We start from the raw sequence: 26,497 nt of genomic DNA on the forward strand, positions 1-26,497 counted from the left end.
AAAACTATTGCAAAAGATTTGTTTGTATGCCAAATTTATGTTGATGATATCATATTTGGGTCTACTCACAAATCTACATGTGAAGAGTTTAGTAGGATCATGATACAAAAATTCGAGATGTCTATGATGGGGGAGTTGAAGTATTTCCTAGGATTTCAAGTCAAGCAACTCCAAGATGGCACCTTCATCAGCCAAACAAAGTATATTCAAGACATTCTTAACAAGTTTGGAATGAAGGATGCCAAGCCCATCAAGACACCCATGGGAACTAATGGGCATCTCGACCTCGACACGGGAGGTAAATCCGTAGATCAAAAGGTATACCGGTCGATGATAGGACCTTTACTCTATTTATGTGCATCTCGACCGGATATTATGCTTTCTGTATGCATGTGTGCAAGGTTCCAAACCGATCCTAAGGAAGTTCACCTTAGGGCCATGAAAAGAATCATGAGATATTTAGTTTACACTCCTAAGTTTGGTCTTTGGTACCCCAAGGGATCCACTTTTGATTTAATAGGATATTCCGATGCCGATTGGGCAGGGTGCAAAATTGATAGGAAGAGCACATCAGGGACTTGTCAATTTCTGGGGAGATCTCTGGTGTCTTGGGCTTCAAAGAAACAAAACTCAGTAGCTCTTTCTACCGCCAAAGCCGAGTACATTGCCGCAGGCCATTGTTGTGCGCAATTACTTTGGATGAGGCAAACCCTCAGAGACTATGGCTACAAATTGAGCAAAGTCCCTCTCCTATGTGACAATGAGAGTGCAATCCGCATGGCAGATAATCCTGTTGAACACAGCCGCACTAAGCACAGAGACATTCGGTATCACTATCTGAGGGATCACCAACAACGGGGGGATATCGAGATAGCTTATGTTAGCACAAAAGAACAATTAGCCGATATCTTTACCAAACCATTAGATGAGAAAACCTTTACCAAACTTAGGAATGAGCTAAACATTCTTGGTTCTCGGAATTTTGATTGAAACATTGCACACATAGCTCATTTGTATACCTTTGATCAAATCTCTTTTATGTCTACGACTAATGTGTTTTCAAGTGTAATTCTATGTTAAGTCGTAGATTGAAAGGGAAATGGAGTCTTTGGCGAAGACAAGCCTTCCACTCCACTCTAACGGTATCATTTACCCTTCGCCGCCACTCTGCATCACTCTCACATTGGTATAATCTTTCACTCATATTTCATTTACCAATGGGGGAGAAAATCAAAAGGGCTCACAAAGTCTCCGTTTTTGGCGATTAATGTGAAAGGGAGAGAGAGTATTAGCCCAAAGCAAAAGGACCGCACCACCACCCTTCGAAAATTTTTAATTGATATATTTCAAATTGGTATGTTTACTTTCAATTGGTATATTTTCAAAACTAGCATCTCAATATATTTCCAATTGGTACCTATTAAAACCTTCTTGGAAACCAAGAGGAGAATTTTATTCAGGGGAAGTTTTGTTTGAGTCAAAGGAAAAGCATTTGAAATAGGGGGAGAAATTTCAAAACTTAAAAATGCTTCTTGCAATCTTATTCATATACCTTTGACTATTTGCAAAAGAATTTGAAAAAGATTTTCCAAAAGGATTTGCAAAAACAAAACAAGTGGTGCAAATGTGGTCCAAAATGTTAAAAGAAAGAAAGCAATCCATGCATATCTAGTGAAATTATAAATTGGTTTAATTCCAAACAACCTATGCACTTACCTTATGCAAACTAGTTCAATTCTGCACTTATATATTTGCTTTGGTTTGTGTTGGCATCAATCACCAAAAAGGGGGAGATTGAAAGGGAAATAGGGTTTAACCTTTTCCTATAAATAATTTTGGTGGTTGAATGCCCAACACAAATATTGGACTAACTAGTTTGCTCTAGATTATATGTTCTACAGGTGCATAAAAGTTCAACACAAACCAATAAAAGATTGAAGTAAGGGTTCAAAAGCAAAGGAGCAAAGGAACCGAGGATGCCCTGGTCTGGCGCACCGGACTGTCCGGTGTGCCACCGGACAGTGTCCGGTGTACCAGGACCATACAACTCCAAACTCGCCACCCTCGGGTTTCTCAAGTCGTGCTCCGCTATAATTCACCGGGCTGTCCGGTGTGCCACCGGAATGTCTGGTGCACCAGCGGAGCAACGGCTACTTCGTGCAACGGTCGACTGCAAAAGCCGCTGACTCCGTGAATAGTGAAGAACAGTGCGCGCAGAAGTCAGAGCAGTCACGAAAGGAGCACCGGACAGTGAACAGTACCTGTCCGGTGCCACTAGAAGGCAAAAGCTCCAACGGTCGACAGCGCCCGAACCCTAACGGTTGGGTGACATGGCTGGCACACCGGACTGTCCGGTGCGCCCATCGACAGCAGCCCAACCCCAACGGTTGTTTGGTGGTTGACGGCTATAGATACCCCCAACCACCTCTACTCCAACCATCCAAGCATTCATCACACTTCATTCAATACAAGAGCAAAGTGCAACACTCCAAGACACAAATCAAAGCCACCGATCCAATCAAAGTCCCTAATTCAATTCTAGTGCTTTAGGACTTGTGAGAGGATCGTTCTTATGTTTCTTTGTTGCTCTTGTTGCTTGGTTGGGTTTCTCTTTCTCTCATTCTTATTCTCAAAGCCTTGTAAGCCAAGCAAGAGACACCAATCGTGTGGTGGTCCTTGCGGGGTCTAAGTGACCCGAGAAATCAAGGAAGAAAGCTCACTCGGTCTAGGTGACCGTTTGAGAGAGGGAAAGGGTTGAAAGAGACCCGGTCTTTGTGACCACCTCAATGGGGACTAGGTTCTTTAGAACCGAACCTCGGTAAAACAAATCATTGTGTTCATCCTCTTTATTTCTTGGTTGATTTGTTTTCCCCTCTCTCCTGGACTTGATATTCATTCTAACGCTAACCCCGGCTTGTACTGTGTGTTTAAAGTTGTAAATTTCAGATTCCGCCTATCCACCCCCCTCTAGGCGACTTTCAATAAGATTAGGAAGATTCATGCTAGCAAACCTCACAATATTTCTCATCATTCATTCATGTACAAAAATGAAGCTTCTAGCTCTAGGCATACCACTCATGTTAAATTGCCTAGAAAGAAAATTTTTGCTGTATGAAATGAGCATAACATTTCATTTAAAACTTTTGATGCTTCCTATGTTTTGACTAACAAATGAGGCAAAGTCATTGCCAAATATGTTGGGGGCAAACACAAGAGTCCCAAGACTTGTGTTTGGGTACCCAAGGTGCTTGTTTCTAATGTGAAGGACCCAAATCGTTTGGGTACCTAAGAACAAGGCCTAAATTTGTTTTGTAGGTTTATGCATCCGGTGGTTCAAGTTGGATAATCGATAGCGGGTGCACAAACCACATGACAGGGGAGAAAAGGATGTTCTCCTCCTATGAGAAAAATGAAGATCCTCAAAGAGCTATCACAATCAGGGATGGAAATCAAGGTTTGGTCAAAGGATTGGGTAAAATGGCTATATCTCCTGACCATTCTATTTCCAATGTTTTTCTTTTAGATTCTTTAGATTACAACTTGCTTTTTGTTTCTCAATTATGCAAAATGGGTTACAACTGTCTATTTACTGATGTAGGTGTTATTGTCTTTAGAAGAAGTGATGATTCAATAGCATTTAAGGGAGTGCTAGATGGTTAGCTATACTTAGTTGATTTTAATGATAACCAAACTGAACTAAACACTTGCTTAATTGCTAAGACTAACAAGGGTTGGCTCTGGCATCACCGACTTGCCCACGTTGTACTTACTCTCACTGATGCTTATGTAAGCTATTAGTGTGAATAGATCCATGTGGAGTAGCTCAAGCGGCCTGTCCGTCGTCATTATGTTTTTGTGTGGATGATGAGTGCCAACTTGCTTTCCTGCTTGGCATGCGCTACAAACCCTGTCTTCCTCAAAATGAACATTTGTTAGTCCTAAAATGTGTTCTCCCTTTAGAAGTTTGTGAAGATTCTTCATTCCAACATGGGCAAGTCGGCGATGCCAGAGCCAACCCATATTACTCTTAGCAATTAATCAAGTGTTAAGTTCAGCTTTGTTTTCATTAAAATCAACTAAATATAGCTGACCCTCTAACACTCCCTTAAATGCTATTGAATCATCACTTCTTCTAAAGACAGTAACACCTACATCTATAAATAGACAGTTGTAGCCCATTTTGCATAATTAAGACACAAAAAGCAAATTGTAATCTAAAGAATCTACGAGAAAAACATTGGAAATAGAATGGTCAGGTGATATAGTAATTTTACCCAATCATTTGACCAAACCTTGATTTCCATCCCCAAATGTGATAGCTCGTTGGGGATCTTTGTTTTTCTCATAGGAGGAGAACATTATTTTCTCTCCTGTCATGTGGTTTGTGCACCCGCTATCGATTATCCAACTTGAACCACCAGATGCATAAACCTACAAAACAATTTTAGGCCTTGTTCTTAGGTACCCAAATAGTCTTGGGTCCTTTCACATTAGAAACAAGCACCTTGGGTACCCAAACATAAGTTTTGGAGCTCTTGTGTTTGCCCCCAACATATTTGGCAACTACTTTGCCTGATTTGTTAGTTAAAACATATGATGCATCAAAAGTCTTAAATGAAACATTATGCTCATTTGATGCAGCAGGAATTTTCTTTCTAGGCATTTTAACATGTGTGGTATGCCTAGAGCTAGAAGCCTCATTTTTGTACATAATTGCATGGTGAGAAACATTATGAGTTTTCCTAGCATGAATCTTCCTAATCTTATGTTCGAGATAGTTTGCAGGATATAAAATGTAACCCTCACTATCCTGAACCATGGGAGCCTTACCCTTAACAAAATTAGATAACCTTTTAGGGGCATTAAGCTTGACATTACTTCCCTGTTGGAAACCAATGTCATCCTTAATGCTAGGGCGTCTCCCAATATAAAGCATGCTACGAGCAAATTTAAAATTTTCATTTTTGAGCTCATGCTCGGCAATTTTAGCAGTTAATTTAGCTATGTGATCATTTTGTTGTTTAATCATGGCAATGTGATCATCCATAGCTTCTACATTAACATTTCTACATCTAGTACAAATAGCAACATGTTCAACAGTAGATGTAGAGGGTTTGCGAGTATTCAATTCATTTATCTTAGCATTTAACATGGCATTTTCATTTCTAAGACAGGAAATGGAATCATTGCAAACATTCAATTCTTTAACCTTAGAAACTAAACTAGCATTTTCAGTTCTAAGACTAGAAATTGAATCATGACAAATGCTAAGCTCTTTAGTTAAGTTTTCACATTTGTCTACTTCCTGAGCATAAGCATTTTCCAGTTTAACAAATTTTTTGTTTTCTTTAATGAGGAAGTCCTCTTGGCTATCCAAGAGTTCATCCTTCTCATTAATGGCTTCAATTAATTCATTAAATTTCTTATTTTGGTCCATGCTAAGGTTGGCAAAGAGAGACATTAAATTGTCTTCACTATCATTAGAGCTACCCTCATCACTAGATGTTGTATATTTGGAGGTGGCTCTAGAGTGTACCTTCTTTTTCTTGCCGTCCTTAGCCATGAGACACTTGTGGTCGACATTGGGGAAGAGGAGGCCCTTGTTGATGGTGATGTTGGCGGCGTACTCGTCGGAGGAGGAGTCGGTGGAGCTCTCGTCGAAGTCCCATTCCTGGCATATGTGGGCATCACCGCCCTTCTTCTTGTAGTATCTCTTCTTCTCTTCCTTCTTCCCCTTCTTGTCCTCGTCCCTGTCACTTTAACTAGAAATTGGACATTTAGCAATAAAGTGACCGGACTTACCACACCGATAGCACACCTTCTTGGAGCGGGACTTGTAGTACTTCCCCCTCCTTTGTTTGAGGATTTGGTGGAAGCTCTTGATGATGAGCGCCATCTCCTCATTGTCGAGCTTGGATGCGTCAATTGGAAGCCTACTCGATGTAGACTCCTCCTTCTTCTCTTCCGTCGCTTTGAATGCGACGGGTTGCACCTCGGGTGTGGAGGTGACACCTTGCTCTAAGTTGACAATGTGTTTGGAGTCTTTGATCATAAGTTCAAAGCTCACAAACTTGCCAATCACTTCCTCGGGAGACATTAGTTTATATCTAGGATCCCCACGAATTAATTGCACTTGAGTAGGATTGCGAAAAACAAGGGATCTAAGAATAACCTTGACCATTTCATGGTCATCCCATTTTGTGCTCCCGAGGTTGCGCACTTGGTTGACCATTGTCTTGAGCCGGTTGTACATGGCTTGCGGCTCTTCCCCTTTGTTGAGGATGAATCGACCGAGTTCTCCCTCGATCGTTTCACACTTGGTGATCTTGGTCACCTCGTCCCTTTCGTGTGCGGTCTTGATGACGTCCCAAATTTCTTTGGCGCTCTTTAACCCTTGCACCTTGTTATACTCCTCTCGACACAAGGAGGCGAGTAGTATAGAAGTGGCTTGAGAGTTAAAGTGCCTAATTTGGGCGGCCTCGTCCGAGTCGTAGTCTTTGTCCCCGATTTGAGGTACTTGCGCTCCATACTCAACAATGTCCCAAATGCTTTCATGGAGTGAGGTTAGATGATGCCTCATTTTATCACTCCACATACAATAATCTTCACCATTAAAATATGGTGGTTTGCCTAGGGGAACGGAAAGTAATGGAGCGCGCTTTGAAATACGGGGATAGCGTAGGGGCATCTTACTATACTTCTTGTGCTCATGGCGCTTAGAAGCGGTGGATGACTCGGAGCTCGATGTGGAGGGTGACGAAGAGTCGGTCTCATAGTAGACCACCTTCTTCATCATCTTCTTCTTGTCACCTCTCCGATGCGACTTGATGGAGGAAGAGGATTCCTCCTTGTGTTTGTTGCCGGACTCCCTAGAGAGAGTCCTCCCCGAGCTTGCGGCCTTTTCGCCGGTCATGATCTCCCTCCTGGCGTGATCTCCAGACATCACTTCGAGTTTGTTAGACTCTTAATGAAGCACTGGCTTTGATACCAATTGAAAGTCGCCTAGAGGGGGGTGAATAGGCGTACCTGAAATTTATAACTTTAAGCACACACTACAAGCCGGGGTTAGCGTTAGAATTAAATTCAAGTCCGGGAGAGAGGGGAAAAACAAATCAAATGAGAATCAAGCGAATGAACATGGTGATTTGTTTTACCGAGGTTCGGTTCCAAAGAACCTAGTCCTCGTTGAGGAGGTCACAAAGACCAGGTCTATTTCAACCCTTTCCCTCTCTCAAATGGTCACTTAGATCGAGTGAGCCTTCTCCTTAATCAATCGAGTCACTAAGACCCCGCAAGGACCACCACACACTTAGGTGTCTCTTGCTTTGATTACAAGTTACTTGAGAACAAGAATGAGAAAGAAGAAAGGCAATCCAAGAAACAAGAGCGCAAAGAACACGGACACACTCTCTCACAAGTCACTAAATGTTTGAGTTGAATTCTAGGCTTGGAGAGGGTTTGATCTTTGGAAATGTGTTTCAGAGTGAATGCACTAGCTCTTGTATTGAATGTGATCTCTAAAAAACATGGATGCCAAATGTTGTGGTGGTTGGGGGTATTTATAGCCCCCAACCACTTTGGTAGCTGTTGGAGAGGGTGTTGGCGATGGGCGCACCGGACAGGTACTGTGTGCTGTCCGGTGCGTTGCCACGTCACCCAACTGTTAGGATTTGGAGCTGAGTTGACAGTTGGAGCTTTGTCTTCTTGCGGCACCGGACAGTCTGGTGCCCCTCTGACTTTCTGCTCTGACTCTATCATGCACTGTTCACCATGGCAGGCGCTTTCGCAGTCGATTGTTGGCGCTAGATAGCCGTTGCTCCGCTGGCTCACCGGACAGACCGGTGAATTATAGCGGAGCGCGCCTTCGTTTTCCCGAGAGTGGTTGGTTGACATCTGTACGGTCCTGGTGCACCGGACACTATCCGGTGGCACACCGGACAGTCCGGTGCTCCATTCTTCAGCACACTCAAGTCTTTTTGCCCCTTTAAAATTGTGTCCCTAACTTGATTCTTTTATTGGTTTGTGTTGAACCTTATGCACCTGTAATACATGTATTCTAGACAAACTAGTTAGTCCATATGTTTATGTTGATCATCAACCACCAAAATTAATTATAGGAAAACGGTTATCCCAATTTCCCTTTCAGCTCTCAAGTTCTCCGTTTTTGGCGATTAATGCCAACGAGGGAGAAAGTATTTAGCCCAAAGCAAAAGGACCGCACCACCACCATTTTAAAATTTTTCTTCAAGAATTAGTATTTCAATTGATGTATTCTCAATTGGTATCTATGTTTCACTTGATTTGTGAAATTAAAATTTCAAATTGGTATCTATTTCAAAACCCTCTTGAAAGCTAAGAGGAGAATTTCATTCAGTGGGAGCTTTTATGTAGTCAAAGGAAAAGCATTTGAAACAGGGGGAAAATTTCAAATCTTAAAAATGCTTCTTGCAATCATATTTCTATACCTTTGACCATTTACAAAGTTTTTGAAAAGATTTCCAAAAGATTTACAAAAACAAAACTAGTGGTGCAAATGTGGTCCGAAATATTAAATAAAAGAAAGCCAATCCATTCACTCTTATTCTTAGTAATATTTTCAATTGGTTTAACTCCAAGTAACCTTTGCACGATCATATAAATTGCAAACTAGTTACATTCCTACACTTATTATTTGCTTTGGTTTGTGTTGGCATCAATCGCCAAAAAGGGGGAGATTGAAAGGGAAATAGGGTTAACCATTTCCTATAATTAATTTTGGTGGTTGATGGTCAACACAAACAAGTGGACTAACTAGTTTGTCTAGAATTCATGTATTACAGGTGCATAAGAGTCAACACAAATCAAGAAAGAAATCAAGTTAGGGACACAATTTAATGGAGCAAAGGACTTAGAGTGAGCTGGAATTTGGCGCAACAGACTGTCCGGTGTGCCACCGGATATTGTCCGGTGCACCATGCCCGTACAACTCCAAACCAGCCACCCTCGGGAATTCTAGGGCGCGCTCCGCTATAATTCACCGGACTGTCCGGTGAGCCAGCGGAGCAACGAATATCCAGCGCCAATGGTCGTCTGCAAAAGCACCTGCCACGGTGAACAGTGAGCGGCAAAGTCAGAGCAGCAAAGTCAGAGGGCACCGGACTGTACAGTGTAGCACCGGACTGTCCGGTGCTGCAAGAAGACAAAGTCTGCAACGGTCGACCAGCTCCGAACCCTAACGGTTAGGTGATGTGGCGGCACACCGGATAAGGAACAGTGCCTGTCCAGTGGACACCGGACTGTCCGGTGCGCCCATCGACAGCAGCCTTCACCAACGGCTATGGAAGTGGTTGGGGGCTATAAATACCCCCAACCACCTTATTTATATCAATCCAAGCATTCCAAACATCTCAGTCAATACAAGAGCAAAAGACTCCACTCCAATACACATCAAATAGATTGAGTTCTCTCTAAGCCTCCAAATCAACTCAATACCATTAGGGACTTGAGAGAGAGTGTTCTTGTGTTCTTTGTTGCTCTTGTTGCTTGGCTTGGCCTTTTTCTTTTCCCATTCTTATTCTCAAGTGCTTTGTAAGCGTAGCAAGAGACACCAAGTGTGTGGTGGTCCTTGCGGGGTCTTAGTGACCCGTGAGATTAAGGAAGAAGACTCACTCGGTCTAAGTGACCGTTTGAGAGAGGGAAAGGTTTGAAATAGACCTGGTCTTTGTGACCTCCTCAACGGGGACTAGGTTCTTTGGAACTGAACCTCGGTAAAACAAATCATCATGTTCACTCGTCGTGATTCTTATTCGATTTGTTTTTTCCCTCTTTCTAGACTTGAATTTAATTCTAACGCTAACCCCGGCTTGTAGTGTGTGTTCAAAGTCATAAATTTCAGGTTCTGCCTATAACCCCCTCTAGGCGACTTTAAGTGCTCCTCCTCCTATTTGTCCTTGTAGGTTCGTCTCCGTCTAAAGGTGTCCGGTTGTGTCCAAGAGCTCTCTCCTTTTTTATCCCCCTGCCTGGAGGTCGGCCTCTCCCTTTTATACGTCGGGACAGGGGTCGGTCAATGGTGGCTTCCTCGGGAAGGAGTCATAAGGTGAGGGTAAAACCAGCGTTTTATCCTGGGTGAGGCCACGTGTACTCATGGGGATCGGGGCTGCCTGGTTGTATCATATTTATTGTGGCGGATGACATGGGGCGACAATGGTCTCAGGCGTCATCATTTTGGCTACACCGACCCCTGGCATCCGTAGCTTAGGGCTCAGCGCGACCCGTCGTGTAGTGCCCTGCGCTCTCAGGCCTAGTCCGAACGGCCATAAGTGCGTCGCAAGCCGAGGGCGCGCATGCCATTAATGCGCTACAGTCCGCGGGAGGGGGGGCTCGTAGGTCATGACTGCTATGTGGCCCAAGGGGTCCGTAGGTCATGAGTAGGAATCAATCGGCACCCACGCAGTGGCTCAGTGCCAGGCGTGGTTAATGCGGTGAGTCATTTATGGCGGGTTAGTCCGAGGCTGGGCACGGGACCCACTCGAGTGGTTCCCTTTCGACACGCCCGACCTACCTTGTCAGGTTCCGCCACGCCCGATCCCGAGGCTCGATGTTGCGGGGTTCGACCAGGGGCGGGCTCTTCCAGGGTTGACGCACCTGCCTCTCCCGGCTGACTAACCGTTCCCAGCGATCAGGGGCTCTTTTCTTAACGTGCTCACTGACCAGCATGTGCCAGAAACGGGGATCATTTCCCCGACACCCGTATTGGTCAGGTTGCTTACCAGCTGTAGCTACCAACATCATGATCTATCTACCTAGTCTTCCACGTCTCTCTTTTGAAGGAAGTTGTTGGTCCCTTGACACAAGTGAGCACTGATTTGCCTGAAATATCTGACTGTCTCTAATGGCCCCCAACAGGTATTGCAACAACGTATCATCCAATGTAACAATGACACCATCCTTCAAGTCTTGATTAAATGGTCATCCTGGCCTATGGAGTTGGCTAAGTGAGAAGATGAAGGCTCTATCAAGCAAACGATCCCAGGCGCAGAGGCTTGGAGACAAGCCTCTTCTCAAGGGAGGAGTATGTCACGAAGCGGGAAGAAGGCGTTCAAGTTAATAGGCCGACACGTGCCAAGAAGCCCAGTTCCAGGGTCCATGGGCCAGAGTGGATAAATTAGTTGGTTGGTGTTTGGTCTGGGGTTTGGCTTTTCGTCTTATATTTTGGCTGGCGGAGGTGTGTGTGAAGGAAGATGATACTTGTTTACCAAGTTGGTGGCTGGCTATGTCCAGCGGGTGCGTGTGAGACAGTCTATCCGTTTAGCTTTAATCTGTAGCTGTTTCTACAGCTTCTACAATCTTTATAGAAGCTCCAACAGTCCGAACAGGTGGCTTTAATTCGAAGTGAACATGGGAAGAGTTTCCAACTCTTGGGGTTTGTTCATTTTGCTTTTAATTCATGTGGATTGGGTGAATTTAAATTGAAACAAGTCAAAATCTTTTATATATTTTTTAATCACATCCAATCTATATGAGATATAACCAGTGACGGAACCAGACCTATGGTTAGTAGGGCCCAAGCCCTACTCTTGGGCTAAGTATCCTCTAGAGGCAGCAACATGCCAGCAAGCTAAATGTGTTTCTTTTTTTCGTGCCTGCTTTTGCGTAGAAGCTATGGGACAGAATAAGTGAATCACTGTGCTATGCCTTCTAGAAAAACATTAGTTATTTCTGTTATACGTCAATCCCTCCTCACCGTTCCAATTAGCATATGAGAGAACTAGTGATGCTAGGACTCATCTTAGATAATATGTCAATGTTTTGGCAAAATTCGTTTAATTTATTTTGCCAAATTTATCTAACACGTATCATATATATATATATATATATATCTTGCCTACACCTATACAATATACCTATACAATATGAAGAGTGCTATATTTAGTTTTTACAATCCTATACTTTCGATACTTTTTAGATCATTTTATTTGATAATGTATATAATAACATAATATCATTCAATTTTAGGAAGTCTTTCGGTTGTTGACAAAAGCAACCCAAACAATCAATGAATGGATCATTAAGATGAAGATCTATATTTTTAATTAGATAACCACTTGTCTAAGTTAATTTTATGTTAAATTATAATTATTATGTTCAAATATAGTTCATATGTGCCACTATCTATGTATTGCGTGATTTAAATTTTTCAGCCTGTAAAAAAGTTAATGTTATATTAAGCCCTACATCTGAGGAGATCCTAGCTCCGCCAATAGATAGGCGGAACAAAGCTTTGTATGGATTTCTAGTTCCAAGTTACTTCACAAGAGGTGGTGCACCAGGAGCGCTGCTCGTCGCCATTCTGTCGTGTTCTGAGTTGATCGGAGTCGTTACACCAATCCAGCTCTGACGACCCCACTGCTCGTCCGCTCCCCTGAGTCCCCTCCCCGTGGCGGCCGTGTGGGCGAGGCCGACCGCCGGCGAGCGGAGTAGGCGACTGGGCGTGCGCGTGCGGCTGTGCGCCCGTGTCTGCCGCGGCACCGCCTCTCCGGTTGTACGCCAGCCACTAGCCCACCACCGCCACCCACCACCGTTGCATTCCCATCGCCGGTGCCCTGTAGTCTGCAGATCGTCGGCTCGTCGCCCGCCGGCAGCCAGCCTGACACCATTGCAGTCCATCGGCTGTGTCGCATGTTTCTTCGGGCTAAACGGACTAGGCTCTATCATCCACGTGGGCAAGTTTAACGGGTGGACTGCTAAAACAAGTGGTTGGACCAGGGAGGAGGGTTCGAGTTATTTACTATTATAGTACTGATTTTAATAGGCTTCTCTCTTAGTACTCTCATCTTAGTCCTCTATAATAGTATCTACAAGTTGATTCATCCTTCAAAATAGTATTCTAACCCCTTTTTAAACATTTTTATTTTCTTTTTTATTTCTCAGCACATAAGTTGACCCTATCGTTACTCTCGCAGGTATATAAATAACAGAAACACAAATAATCGAGGCAAAGATGCAGTAGTGCAAGATGATGAGCAACACTGCTATCTTTTGTCTGGTTGGTTGTTCAGACTGTAGCAAGGGGTAACCGTTGGCCGCACGATCACCATCTAGCAGCGTCAGTGTGCTGCTGCAATGTTTTTTTTGCTGTCGGTGTGATGCTTTATGCGAGAAAAGAGAGGAGTCGAGCCGACGATTGGGGAGCAAGGAGAGAAGAAAATAGATAGATGCAATACAGTCAATAGTGAGAAATAAAAAACAAAATGATTAGAAAAGGTTAGAGTACTATTTTTAAGGATAAATTAATTTATAAATAGAAGATTAAATTGAGAGTACCAAACGAGAGAAACCCCACAAAATCAATATTATAACAGAAAAAAGTCGGAGGGTTCGGGTCGAGGTGCTTCATCCACACCCAGCGAATCCTCGCCGCGGGAGTCACGCAACCGCCGTCTCCTCGCCGGCACGCTTCGCCGCCGCCGCCTCTCTCCTCCTCGTCTCAACCGCCGCCTGCACACGCAGAAAAGGAGGGAGAATAAGAGGATCAGCAAACCCCAAGCCCTCCACTCGTCGCCCCCTGCTGCAATCGCCCCACCCGCCTCCGCCCGCCGCCGCTTCTCCTCACCGTTCTCTTCCTTCCCAGGCCGTTCATAGCAAGCGACCGCAGACGTTTTGACTTTTGAGCGTTGTTGATACGGTCACTCTTTCCCCAGTTCCTCTCCCGCGACATCTCAGTTCTTCATCACCAAAAGATGGTCGGCGGCGGCAACGAGTTCCGTTTCTTCTTGTCCTGCGACATCAGCCACCCGCTTGCCTTCCGTGTTCTCCACGCAGGTACGTCACTACTATCTCTCTTCTCCACCTCAATTTGCTTGCCAATTCGGCCCTGATGTGCTCGCCGTGCTACCACCGGCTACAAAAACTCATCGTTTTCCAATGCTTTTCACTCAACAAATTCGCCCCCAACAGCGATCTGAATCCAATATTCCTATATTCTCATTTGCAGATTTGTAACTGCTACCATCACAGGATTTAACTGTTTGTACTGTTATTACACTGCGCTGATCTCTTTTCGGTTCTAAGTGCTTATTTGGATACCAAGGGCTAATTGTTAGAGCAACTCCAAATGAACGTGTAAACTAACCCCAAAACAGATATTAGTCAAGAATAGTGGTTTTTCTTACTCCAACAGCTCCCTCATTCTTCCCCCAAAAAATTAGCGTCCCGCATCCATAGCCTCCTCTCCCTCATATTTTGGTGTGTTCCATCCCTCCCCAATCCATTCCTCAACGCATCGGATCATCCACAGCATCTCGACGACTGTACAGATTGTGCCACATGTCACATTTAAAGGAACTGTTGGAGTACCCATCATAATTCACTCTTAATATTTTTTAGCATGCTCTTAATAATCAATTTTTGGGGTAAAATTTTTAACATCCTTTTGGAGTTGCTCTTAGCTAGCTAAAAATTAGCCAAAATTAGCTCTAGCCATCCAAACAGGGGCTAATAAGTGGGTTATTATTTAGCCTAGCCTCCAACTAATTGTTAGCTGGCTAATTTGGCCAAATTTTTAGTCTCAGCTAATAACTAGCTCTAGCTGATCCAAACATGCCTTAATTCAATGTTTATCTTCGTTCCTCCACACTACCTGTTTTCTTCTCCTTAATGCATCTCAATCCTCCACACTACCTGTTTTCTTCTCAATGCAATGGTACACAGCTTTCATGCTTATTTGAGAATACCGGTCAGCATTTTATCCCATAGGAGAAGCAAAATTTTTTATTTCTTTGTTCTATACTGCTGTAAAAAAACTTTCTTGAGTTCGCTAGTATGCATCACCATAATTAAAATGATTAATATGTTGTTCGTCTTTGTCTTACACACACAAATACACATATATATTTCACAATCGTCAAAATTTCCTGTTTCCAGAACATATCTTGTTGACCGACCAAAAAGTCCCAGAGCTCTTTGTTGAGTGCAAGCTATACATCGATGGGATCCAATTTGGGTTGCCTGTAAAAACAAGGTACATATTTTTATTTTTATATATTCTATAATTATTTAAACCAATTGACTGCACTCACCAGTTCTGTTTCTTGGAATTTCAATGCACATTTTTTCTCACGCTAGGTTGGAACCTTCTGGACCGAAATACTGTTGGAATGAGCTCATAACATTAAGTACCAAATACAGGGACCTAACATCCCTCTCGCAGCTTGCATTTACGGTATATTTCTTGGATTTGTACAATGTACACCACACATCAGTTGTTTTTTTCCCTCAAACTATGCATGAGAGCTGTATGTCATTTCATTAAAAATAAAAAGGTTACAAGAGCTAGGTGAAAACATCCCTGCAGAGTAGTTCTTAACGAAAGAAATTGTATCTTTGTGGGTATCAAGGTTGATATTTTTTTAGCAGGCATGTGGAGGGGTTCCGTGTGAGTATGATGGTTCAAAAAGTTGAGCACATATGTTTAATCTGATAAAAATATGTCATTAGATGGTTCATGCTCAACATGTTGTGTAGCTCTTTTTATGGTAGAAAGTTTAGCTTCTCATTTAAGTGGAGGCATTGATTTATTTCCACATGCACCCTGAATAAACAAATAGGATGTTTTTTCTATCAATTTTATTGGAGATCACCTTAATGGTGAATCAAATTTAATGACCTGATTATACCTTGATGGTAGTGATAACACATTATATTAGGGAAGTAACTTTGCTATGCCCAATGAGTATTGTGGTTTATGATGTTAATAAATTCAGTTCATAAGATCATTGGTGTCCAGCATGATTTATGGAGTGCTCACCTGTATGGTTTTCCTTGTGTTTTAGCTTCCTATGTTTTTTAATCTCTGATGTAGGTGTGGGATGTCTCATCTGGTGAGAACCCTGAGGTTGTCGGTGGAGCCACCATATTTCTTTTTAACAGCAAAAGGCAGCTTAAAACAGGAAGACAGAAGCTGCGGCTGTGGCCCACAAAGGAGGCAGATGGAGGAGTCCCCACCACAACTCCTGGCAAGGTAACACTCAGATCTACTTTTCTTGAACTCAGGATTCATCTGTTTTAGTCCTCTCCCAGCTAATCTCTCACTTCGTTTTTACTTATTACTTCAAGGTGGACTTACCTTTTTTCTATGTAACTTATAGGTTCCTAGGAATGAGAGGGGTGAGATAGAACGTTTGGAAAGGCTTGTTAACAAGTATGAGAGAGGGCAGATACAACATGTTGATTGGCTTGATCGTCTTGCCTTCAGTGCTATGGACAAAGCTATGGAAAAAGAGTGTGAGAGGAAGGCCAATTTGTACCCTAGTCTGGTTGTTGAATTGTGCAGTTTCGAACATAGAATTGTCTTCCAGGTTAACATTACTGACCTTGTTATACATATATGTTATGGCACTGAGCTATTTTTTTCCTATAACTCACTATGCAGCTACATGATTCTTTTACCTGTAAAATTGATCTCGCTTTGTTTTGGTGCACAAGGTGATCATTGTGTATTAAGAATGGTCAATGGTCTTCTGCTACTTTCATACTTGGAGGAATTCACATTTTGATGTTGTTGAGTCATATAATATTTATCTGAACATGACTTCTCCTGCTTGCAAGTTATAGAAAGTGTAATTTTATCTTCACCAGAGAAATGCTGAGTGTTACTTGTCCATGCAGGAATCTGGAGCAAATTTTTATACACCGGCCCCAGTATCATTATCAAATGAACTGGTTACTGTATGGGACCCTGAACTTGGAAGAACCAATCCATCTGAGCACAAGCAGTTAAAGCTTGCTAGGAGCTTGACTCGTGGGATAGTTGATAGAGATCTAAAACCAAGCTCAAATGAGAGAAAGTAAGTGAAGACACATTATTTTTTCTTTTCTTCTTTTCCCCTCTGTCAACTTATATCTTTCACAAGGAATTTTCTGGCTTCTAGTTTCATGCTGTCATGAACTTGTGAGACAACCGCATTCATATGTCAGCTGACTGAATTAGAAGATGTTGGAAGCAGAATTCTGCCGTTCATGTTAATAGTTTGCACATTGGTGGTTTTCTATCTGATTGGTTTTGTCCTTACTTTGTAGGTTACTACAAACAATTATTAAGTTTCCTCCTACACGCACCTTGGAAGTGGATGAGAAGCAATTGGTGTGGAAGTTTCGTTTCTCTTTGATGTCTGAGAAGAAAGCTCTAACGAAATTTGTCCGCTCAGTGGATTGGAGTGATAACCAAGTTAGTAAAAGAAATTCCTATGTGAACGTTCTGTTTTTGTTTTGTAACTTCATATTTGGTTTTGCTGGTCTAAGTGATGGACATAAAAGTGTACTGCAAACCTGCAATTAGTTTATTTGATGTCAAATATTTTCGTCATGTCAAATTCTTTTATTATATTCTGGAAGGAATCTAGTGTTTTGATTTTTTCGTCATGAGCTGTTACGTAAATGTAATAATGCTATGCAGGAAGCTAAGCAAGCTGTTGAGTTGATTGGAAAGTGGGAAATGATTGATGTGGCTGATGCACTAGAGCTTCTCTCACCTGATTTTGAAAGCGACGAAGTATGCTGTCTGACACCTTTATCTATGCATGTTTCTGGTTTTCTTTTCTTTAGGGCTAGTTTGGAAACTAAAATCCCCTTCGGGATTGAAGGGGATTGGAGAGGAAATTAGTTTTTCCACCTCAATCCCCTCCAATCCCGAAGGGGATTCGAGGTTCCCAAAGTAGCCCTTAGTTGTTTTTTCCCATTATACTACATATAAATGTTTCTTCACCTTTGTTTAGTTACATGAATTAGTCCTAATCCCAACACCATTCTTTTCTGGAATTTTTCATGGCAATTTGCTATCAGCAAGCAGAAAGAAATACATTCTTTTGGCAAATTTCCTTGTTCAGGTTTTGCAGTAGGTATAGGTTGCCTGTTTATCTCATCTTTCTCCAGTGTAATTGAAACAATGCGTGCTGCTCCTCAAAATAATGTCTATCGTGTTGGTTTATTCTTATTCCTGAATTCAGCATCTTGGGGAAAAAGATGTGCGGTTTATGGGGTTTTGTAGTCTACAGATGTCCATTAATTATAGGTATGCAGGTGGATCACAGCACATGGTTCACTAGGTTGCCCTGCATAGGCGGTGGTAGGCAGCAATGTCAATCCAGTGCCATCTGCCAGTAAGGCCCAAGAGAACAGTCATCAACCCAAGAGTGTCGAGGCCCAAATTGCTCATATCAGTCTAGATAGTCCAGAATGAATATGAGTTGCTTGTGTAAGCATTTTGGGCATGACCTGCTGTAGTCATTTAAGACAAGGGATAATCAGAGAGAGGCCTCAATGAAGTTGTATAAAAGTTAAGCTTTTTCTATGGAACAGTAGGGGCATGACAGTTTCTTCATTCAATATAATTCCTCCTCTCTTATATTCAGATATAATCTTTCCTATTTTTTTTAATCCTGATCCTAAAATTCAATCCAGCTACCTGTACCCCTAACACAGAGCTGCACCTGGAAGCAGCGAGAGGGTGTTTTTTTGGCTGGGTGGAGGTAGGATTGCAGTTGTAGGCATTTGCAGTTTTGCACGGTGCTTATCTGGCAAGCTATCATCATTTACTATCCACCTTGTTTTCTTGATACCGAAAATGCTGTTGCAGTAAAGGGTTGTCACTTGATACCAAGAGGAGGAAAGTATTAACCACTTGCTGTCGACATGTCTTTGAACACTGACGAGGTCTTTGATGATGACTGGTGGGATAAAATCTCAAGGCAAGGGTGCCTGATCATTTAAGAAAGGGTTTCAACTCCATCATCATTTTAGGGACTTGGACATTGTGGAATCTTCATAATTGATGTGTGTTTGATGGTGACCCTCCTAACCTAGCTAGATCACTATTTCTTGCTACTGAGGAGTTTTGTTTTTGGGATTTTGCTGGGGCGAGAGGCATAAATCATATCTTTGCCCAGGGGCTGTTCTTGTATTGAGTGCGATATTGGTCGTCTAAGGGTGTGACTGATTGTTTAGGATCCTAGTGGTTTTGTATTTTGCATGTGTATGGTTTCTTGTATGGGTTCTTGCCTCATTTTCTTAATAGAAATTCTTTCTTAATACAATGATATGTAGCTCTGCTATGTGTTCGAAAAGGTAGAGTTCTCAGTGTTCTACTGAGCTGTAGATTCTTTTCCAATATATGATTGCATGAGATGATCTAATGCGTCCTCTTTCTTGACTTCTTGTTGGCTTTCTTGTTTTTATTTTTTTAATTTTCAAAAGGCTTGTGCACTGGTAATAGTTTTTTAATCCTGGTGAAATGTTTATTAGTTAAGGTTAGACAAATGATTATCTTGTTATCTCAATTCTAAAATAGTATTCGATATTTAGATTCTGACTCTGGCTATATGCTTTATTATCTCATGAATTATTCTGTAAGGTAACAATTGTTTTTCTGCAAAGGTTCGTGGTTATGCTGTCAGCGTACTTGAAAGGGCTGATGATGAAGAATTACAGTGCTATTTACTCCAGTTAGTGCAAGCTCTTCGGTTTGAAAGATCTGACAAGTCCCGTCTAGCACTCTTTCTTGTAAACCGTGGTATGTTTAGATACCTATGTAAATATTTGTTCACGACTCATCTGCTGCATTTGATCACTTTTGAAATTTGACGAAGTAACACACTACTTGTTTGTTGAAAGGAGAAAAATGTCGTTTTATGCCTTCATGTGTACATCACCTAGACTTCATGGCTGTACATTACTAAATTGAATTATTTTAGCACCAAGTGCAATACAACCAAAACACTTAATATTTTTATCACTGTTGCAAGATTGAGTATTCATTCTGAACTTTTAGTTCACCACAAAGCTCTCATGAAACGGAAATTTTACGTGCAACCTTTTTGTGAACTTATGTTGTTTGTCATCATGAAAACGTTTTTGTAGAGAACTACTGGCAGTGTTTTGATTTTTTCCCCACTCCATTGCAGCTTTGTCCAACATCGAAATTGCTAGCTTCCTCCGGTGGTATATATTAGTTGAGCTTCACAGTCCTGCATATGCAAGACGATATTATGGCACATATGACATGCTTGAAAACAGTATGATGAAAGTAGGGTTTTCTTCCCTTTTCACCTTCTTGGTTCTTTCATTCGCTGTCTGTAACTTTGCAGTGTTTATGTATATTGTTGTTTCTGTTCTTGACAGTTGGTTGGTAGGGAGGATGGGGATGAAGATGGATTTCGACTGTGGCAGAGTTTAACCCGGCAGACAGACCTCACTGCTCAATTGTGTTCTATTATGAAGGATGTAAGAAATGTAAGAGGTAGCGCACAAAAGAAAATTGAAAAATTGAGGCAGCTATTATCAGGAGTTTTCAGTGAGCTTACAAACTTTGATGAGGTAAATTTGTATTGTTTGTTAATGCTAAAAAATATGATGGCAGATTATCTTTGCTTCGTAGCTAACTGACTTGTTCGTTTGAACTGATTCCAGCCAATTCGTTCACCATTAGCACCAACTCTTCTCCTAACAGGAGTTGTGCCTCAAGAATCGTCTATATTTAAGAGTGCCTTGAACCCTTTGCGCCTGACATTTAAAACAGCAAATGGCGGAACATCCAAGATTATTTACAAAAAGGGTGATGACCTCCGGCAAGATCAGTTGGTAAGTAACTAATGTTGCTTTACATATGCTATCGAATGGTTTGCTTCAGTTCCAGTCTACACAATATCACCCTCATTACTATGGTTCTGGTTCCTGAAATTCTGAAGTCTGAACGAGTGATAATTATTTATCAGTTTCTTATTTGACATTTTCATTTAATGTAATGATTGTGAGCTATAACATGTAACATTTCAAGGAAGGGTGTCCGTTTAGATGACTTGAGTGGGAGAGGGAATTATGGCTAATTTGTTTCTGTTTGATTATAGGTTATTCAAACGGTTTCTTTGATGGACCGACTACTCAAATTAGAAAATCTAGATTTGCACCTTACTCCATACCGAGTTCTTGCAACTGGACAAGATGAAGGGATGCTTGAATTTATTAGTTCCAGTTCTCTTGCACAGGTAACTTGGTAGTGGAAGCTCTTGTTGCCAAATGCCAAATTTGTTCTTTCCCCTGGAATGAAGCTTCTTAATAATTCTATCTTCAGTTTATTAGTACTCTTTATTTCTGCAAGCTTCATAAAGATTGTTATTTGATATAAGTAGCATGTTCCCAGATTCTATCAGAACATCGCAGTATTACAAGTTACCTACAGAAGTTCCATCCTGATGAGGATGGTCCTTTTGGTATAACGGCTCAATGTTTGGAGACATTCATAAAAAGCTGCGCCGGTTACTCTGTCATTACATACATATTGGGGGTTGGAGACAGGTTTGTCTTCTTAACATCTTCTGGTTTGAAGCACCTCTTTGATAGTAACCTTATGGTTTGTTTTCTGCTCTATGTAATGTAACAAACCGAGGAGTTATTACAATATTATAAGCAGCAAACTAGGATGAGGACAGTGAACTTATTTATGTGTTTACTTCATTTGTTTCTCTTGTGAAGAGTGTCCAGGCATGAAAATATGTAAATCTGTACATAAATAAGTTCACAATATTGCCCAATTAATAATTCAAGTATGGTAGTGCTCATCATGCTTTAATGGAAGTTTGTTCATGATCAGGACATATTCTGTAGCAATGTTTTTACATGCTCTTCCTCTTGATAGATGAATTTACCCATGTTGAACATATACAATGATACAACATATAGAAATGCAAATTTAACAGTGATAACATTTTCCCCTTTCTCTACTCTCTAGGCATCTGGATAATCTTCTTCTAACTGATGATGGACGCCTTTTTCATGTTGACTTTGCTTTTATCCTTGGGCGAGACCCAAAGCCATTTCCGCCACCGATGAAGTTGTGTAAGGAAATGGTTGAGGCCATGGGTGGTGCAGAAAGGTAGTTAGTTGAACAATTTTGCCAAGTCTTTGCTTTTATGTTTCAGCAGATGGATACTCTCAAAAACTTGCTTTTGTGTTTCAGCCAATATTACACAAGGTTCAAGTCCTACTGCTGCGAAGCATACAACATTCTGAGGAAGTCCAGCAGTCTCATTTTGAATCTATTCAAGCTGATGGAGCGATCAGGCATTCCGGACATCTCTGCCGATGAAAGCGGAGGTCTCAAGGTAAATTGGTTATATTTATGAGCTCAGGAGCATGTGGGCTCCACAAGGAGCATTCAAAAACTCAAAATGACATGCTCTTTGTTTGTGTGGTGCATCGTCGATCAGCTCCAGGAGAAATTCCGGTTGGATCTGGACGACGAGGAGGCTATACATTTCTTCCAGGATCTTATCAACGATAGCGTGAGTGCTCTGTTCCCTCAAATGGTTGAGACCATCCATAGATGGGCTCAATATTGGCGGTAACACAAGCTAATGTCGTAGAAGCAAGTGTGAATCTGTACATGGTGAGTTGGGCAATACTTCCCTGTTGTTGTGATATTGTTTGATCTGGGAGTTTGATATTCTCTTGGCAAGCGAACTGATATATTGATTTTTTTGGTTGGTTTTGGTGTTCACTCCAGCTGACTGTCACAAGCCACGGTAATAAGCGAGAAACGACACTGATGGATGGAAGCCTAGGCGCCTAGCATTTGGGGTTCAAGCTGCGCCGCATCTGCGAATTGATTGGGCTGATGCAGGGCATGGGCAATCTTCTCGTGCCGGTGACACCCAGGAATTCGGGTTGTCAGTTGTCACTTGTGATAGTAGAATTCCGTCACGCACTGCTGTAGACCTATGGGCATTCGTCAGATGTATATATGCGTTAATGTATAAAATCAACTTCAGTAGCAAATTTGTGAATACCGGAATACGTGATGGTTTAGGGCCTGTTTGTTTACCCCATGGATTATATAATCTGGATTATTTTTGGAGGATTATATAATCTGGATTATATAATCTGAGTAGTTCTGTTTGTTTACCCAGATTATTTGAGTTGTTAATAGGATTCTTTTGTATGAGGAAGACAAGAATGCCCTCTATATTTGTACTAGGTTGAAACTCATATATGAGATGAACAATGTAACAAACGTTTCTGAGTATTCATAATTTATTACATAAATAATTTTAAAAAATTCAATTGACATTGACAAATATTGCATTAGCAATATTATCACGGAAGGCGAAAAAACGATTCGGTGGATTATAATGGCAATGGTGGGTAATTTCTAGGAAACTTGAAAGGGTAGTGGGGAAGTGGGAAAAAATAATCTGAAATAAGTACCTCCTCACTTGCTTATGGATTATCATAATCTAAGGGGTTAGATTATATAATCTGGGCAAATAAGCTAGACTGTTTGTTTGTCTCTTAGAATTATTTAATCCAGATTATATAATCTGGGGGATAAACAAACAGGCCCTTAAGTTCTTTAGTAGTTTGTAATGATAAGACTAGCCTGCCAGGTGCCAGCAGTCTCAGGAGCATGTGGGCTCTACAAGGAGATTAGCAGCTGCTGGAGCATTATTGTGAAACTACCAAGTCTTATATGATAGCAATATCTTTTGCTCATACAAGTAGTCATAACTCGCAAGTAATGGAAAACATGTCATGCATGAGGAAGTATTGCTGTGACAGGCATATTCCTTGTTGGAATGCTCAAATGGTATGAGGCGACATAGATAAAGTACTTTGTGCCACATAGAATGCTCAGTGGTACGCTCATGATTAACCGAAATACAGAATATTGAGTCTAATACAACGGTCACTCATCATGCCAAAGGTGTCGAATTTAACCAAACCATCAGAGCATTATACAAGATTGTCCAATTTAACCAAACTATCATAGCGTTATACAAGATTTAGTCAATAGAATGTGAGTCTGAGGGGTAGTAAGCACTATCAAATTTAACTTTTTAATCAGGCGCATCCTTATGTAGAAATGTAATAATAAGTGGAAGACGCCAGTTTCAATTATCTACTATACTTCTCAAGGTGCAAGGAGAATAAGTCTTGATACAATAATTTGGTGACAAATGCAAACGTACCTCAATCTTTCTGTTTCACTTATCCCCAATCCAATTTTAGAATAATATTATTTTGGTTAAGATAGTGAATGACTCAAAGCATGAGACAGAGTAATCTAGCATACTAGCAGGTGCAGGCTATAGGTGTACATTTGGGCCGGGCCTGATGGGCCGGCCCGAAGCACGGAAAAAAAAGCACGGCCCAGGCACGACACGACCCGAAATAATTTAGTGCCGGGCCGGCACGACCCGTTATATCGGGCCGGGTTTGGGCCGAGGTCACGGCCCATGAGCGGGCACGAGCACGACCCGTTTAAGGCAGGCACGAAAAGGCCCATATAGAGGCACGAAAAGGCCCATATATTTATTAAAACACACTTCATTCCACACTTTCATATACTTGATAAAGAACACAAAGCTAGAGATAATACTAGTTAGATGTTTTTTTGTATCTTTGAATTAGAGTGTGTGATGTAATTTTACTTTTGTTATGAACATTAGACAATAAACTGAACTTATGAACTTTGTATAGAGCTGATTATACTCTTTTTTCTTCTAACAAAATGATTTATAAACGAGGTAGTCATTGCATAGCTGTGGTAACATTAATACAAATATTAAGTTTGATTTTGTTCAAATTTATTTGTCTTATCTTTTATTTGTTTTATTATTTTGTTGAATTTAGGGCCGTAATGTGAATTTCGGGCCAAAAACTGAATTTCGGGCCAAAAACTGAATTTCGGACTTTTATAATTTCGGGCCGCCCGAAATAAGCCCGGCACGTTTAAGCAATTACGGGCCGGGCCGTGGGCCGAGGGCGAGGCCCATGGGCCGGCCCGGCACGGCCCGAAATTCAAACGGGCCGGGCCGACCCGAAATTCAAACAATATGGGCCTTTTCGGGCTTGGGCCGGGCCGGGCCGGGCGGCCCGAATGTACACCTATAGTGCAGGCCACCATGCAGACATGGGTACTCAAATGAGTACCCAAAATTTTAGTAAAAAAATAAAAAAATATAAATAAAATATGTATACGTAAAACCTACCTATTCAACGGCCCCCACAACCCTTCTCTCTCGTGGCTCTCCCTAACTTCCGCTGGCTTTAGGCTTCGTGCATGTGCGGTTGTGTCATCGTTCGTTGTTTCCTAGCAATTGCCCGCCGCTGCCATCTGCCCACGCGTGCGGCGTGCCCTCGCCGTCAGCCACGCACAACTGTTCACCAGATGTTGTTGTTCGACCTACACCCCACTGTCCACATCCACTACTCTACCGACCGGCCACCGTGACACCGTCCCATTGGCTCGTGAGTCACGCACAGCCATCCACCACGACACCATTCCATCCAATCCATAGACCATAGAATCACTTCAACAATTCAACTCGGTACGATAACTACCGTTTGTTTAGCTAGAATTGAGAAACATAAATTTGGTTCTTCTGGCAATAGCCAATTAACCATGATTATTACATACCAATGTTTTTACCCTTTAACAATTTTGAATACTCATCTTTCAAATCCTAGGCTCACCACTGCATGCTAGTGACAACAAAAAGAATTCAACACATCCTACACATGCTAGTTGCTAATCTCAGCGGATTTAACAAGTATTAAACATGTTCACAGTTTAGAAAAATGAACTTAGCTCAACATAATTGTATCACGGTGAGCAAAATGAGCCTAAGCTTGCCCAAACATCATCATGTACACATGAACATACTACCAATAGCATAATCATATTCTAACAGCTATACACAACAAGCTCAAAATGCTATATGATACATGATGTGATGCAAATATGATACAAAAAGCCAAACTAAAAGCAAAAAGTGCAAAGAAGAGAAGCTCTACGGTACAACTAAAACAACTTCGCTCCTATAAAAAAGAAAACACACACCTAGCTCCCCTCCCAAGTGCGCAAATGTGGCTTAATTAAGGGGTTCGGTGAGGATATCGACAAGCTGTTTATAAGTGTTAACATGTCATAAGTCTATGTCCCATTTCTCATAATGATCTCTTAGAAAATGAAAGCAGACATCTATATGCTTTGTTTTGGAGCATATCACTAGATTGTTTTGCAACACTTATGGAACCAGTGCTGTCACAAATCAAAGGCACTCGCTAAAACTGTGAGCCTAAGTCTCTCAAAGTGGCCATCATCTAAAGCAACTGTAAGTGACAATTAGTGATAGCAACATACTCAACCTCTATAGTGGATTGGGATATGGTATAATGTTTGCGAGAAAACCAATAAACCAGTAAAGAACAAAAAATGACAAGCCCTAGAACTTGACTTGCGATCCAAAGAATGATAGGATTGAAGAAGAGGAATACCAAAGACTAAATTTTGGAGTAAAACAAAGGTACATCATGATCCTTTTGACTACGTACTTATGGGATGTGCACGAGGGCGCCTAAAACTGAGCACATAGACACACAATAATATATATATTGGATCTCACTGCCATCAAGTACAAAAGTGAGCCAACACACTTCTATACTCCTTTTGACAGTGGCGGACCCACAG

The 26,497-nt window shown here is 41.6% G+C and overlaps 1 protein-coding gene and 1 long non-coding RNA gene across 3 annotated transcripts; both read left to right on the plus strand.

Moving 5' to 3' along the window:
* The first annotated feature begins 13,109 nt into the window (after positions 1-13,109).
* On the plus strand, positions 13,110-23,050 carry LOC103653397 (phosphatidylinositol 3-kinase, root isoform). 2 transcript variants are annotated; one of them, XM_008680313.3, is made up of 19 exons: positions 13,309-13,592; positions 13,680-13,800; positions 14,902-14,998; positions 15,103-15,199; positions 15,839-15,997; positions 16,125-16,334; positions 16,645-16,823; positions 17,056-17,203; positions 17,432-17,527; positions 19,408-19,543; positions 19,935-20,056; positions 20,152-20,346; positions 20,440-20,610; positions 20,877-21,014; positions 21,170-21,324; positions 21,758-21,901; positions 21,986-22,130; positions 22,236-22,414; positions 22,532-23,050. In XM_008680313.3, the coding sequence occupies exons 2-18, from the start codon at positions 13,719-13,721 to the stop codon at positions 22,371-22,373; spliced, it is 2,412 nt and encodes an 803-aa protein (XP_008678535.1). In that variant the 5' UTR covers positions 13,309-13,592; positions 13,680-13,718; the 3' UTR covers positions 22,374-22,414; positions 22,532-23,050. The 2 variants fall into 2 exon arrangements, with proteins under 2 accessions (XP_008678534.1, XP_008678535.1); XM_008680312.3 differs by having other exon boundaries at positions 13,110-13,800.
* On the plus strand, positions 17,534-18,781 carry LOC109946023 (uncharacterized). Its single transcript, XR_002269119.2, has 2 exons — positions 17,534-18,503; positions 18,611-18,781. It is a non-coding gene; the product is annotated as an uncharacterized lncRNA (long non-coding RNA).
* Positions 23,051-26,497: the final 3,447 nt, after the last annotated feature.

The sequence above is a fragment of the Zea mays genome, chromosome 4, assembly GCF_902167145.1.
Source record: "Zea mays cultivar B73 chromosome 4, Zm-B73-REFERENCE-NAM-5.0, whole genome shotgun sequence".
In the NCBI taxonomy this organism is placed as follows: Eukaryota; Viridiplantae; Streptophyta; class Magnoliopsida; order Poales; family Poaceae; genus Zea; species Zea mays.

What these genes read in the sequence shown, in the direction of transcription:
- LOC103653397 (XM_008680312.3), top strand. Translation starts at nt 13,719, where the DNA reads ATGGTCGGCGGCGGCAACGAGTTCCGTTTCTTCTTGTCCTGCGACATC. An exon ending in CCAAGCTCAAATGAGAGAAA is followed by an intron (nt 16,824 to 17,055) that starts GTAAGTGAAGAC and finishes CTTACTTTGTAG; the next exon opens with GTTACTACAAACAATTATTA. An exon ending in ACTCTTTCTTGTAAACCGTG is followed by an intron (nt 19,544 to 19,934) that starts GTATGTTTAGAT and finishes ACTCCATTGCAG; the next exon opens with CTTTGTCCAACATCGAAATT.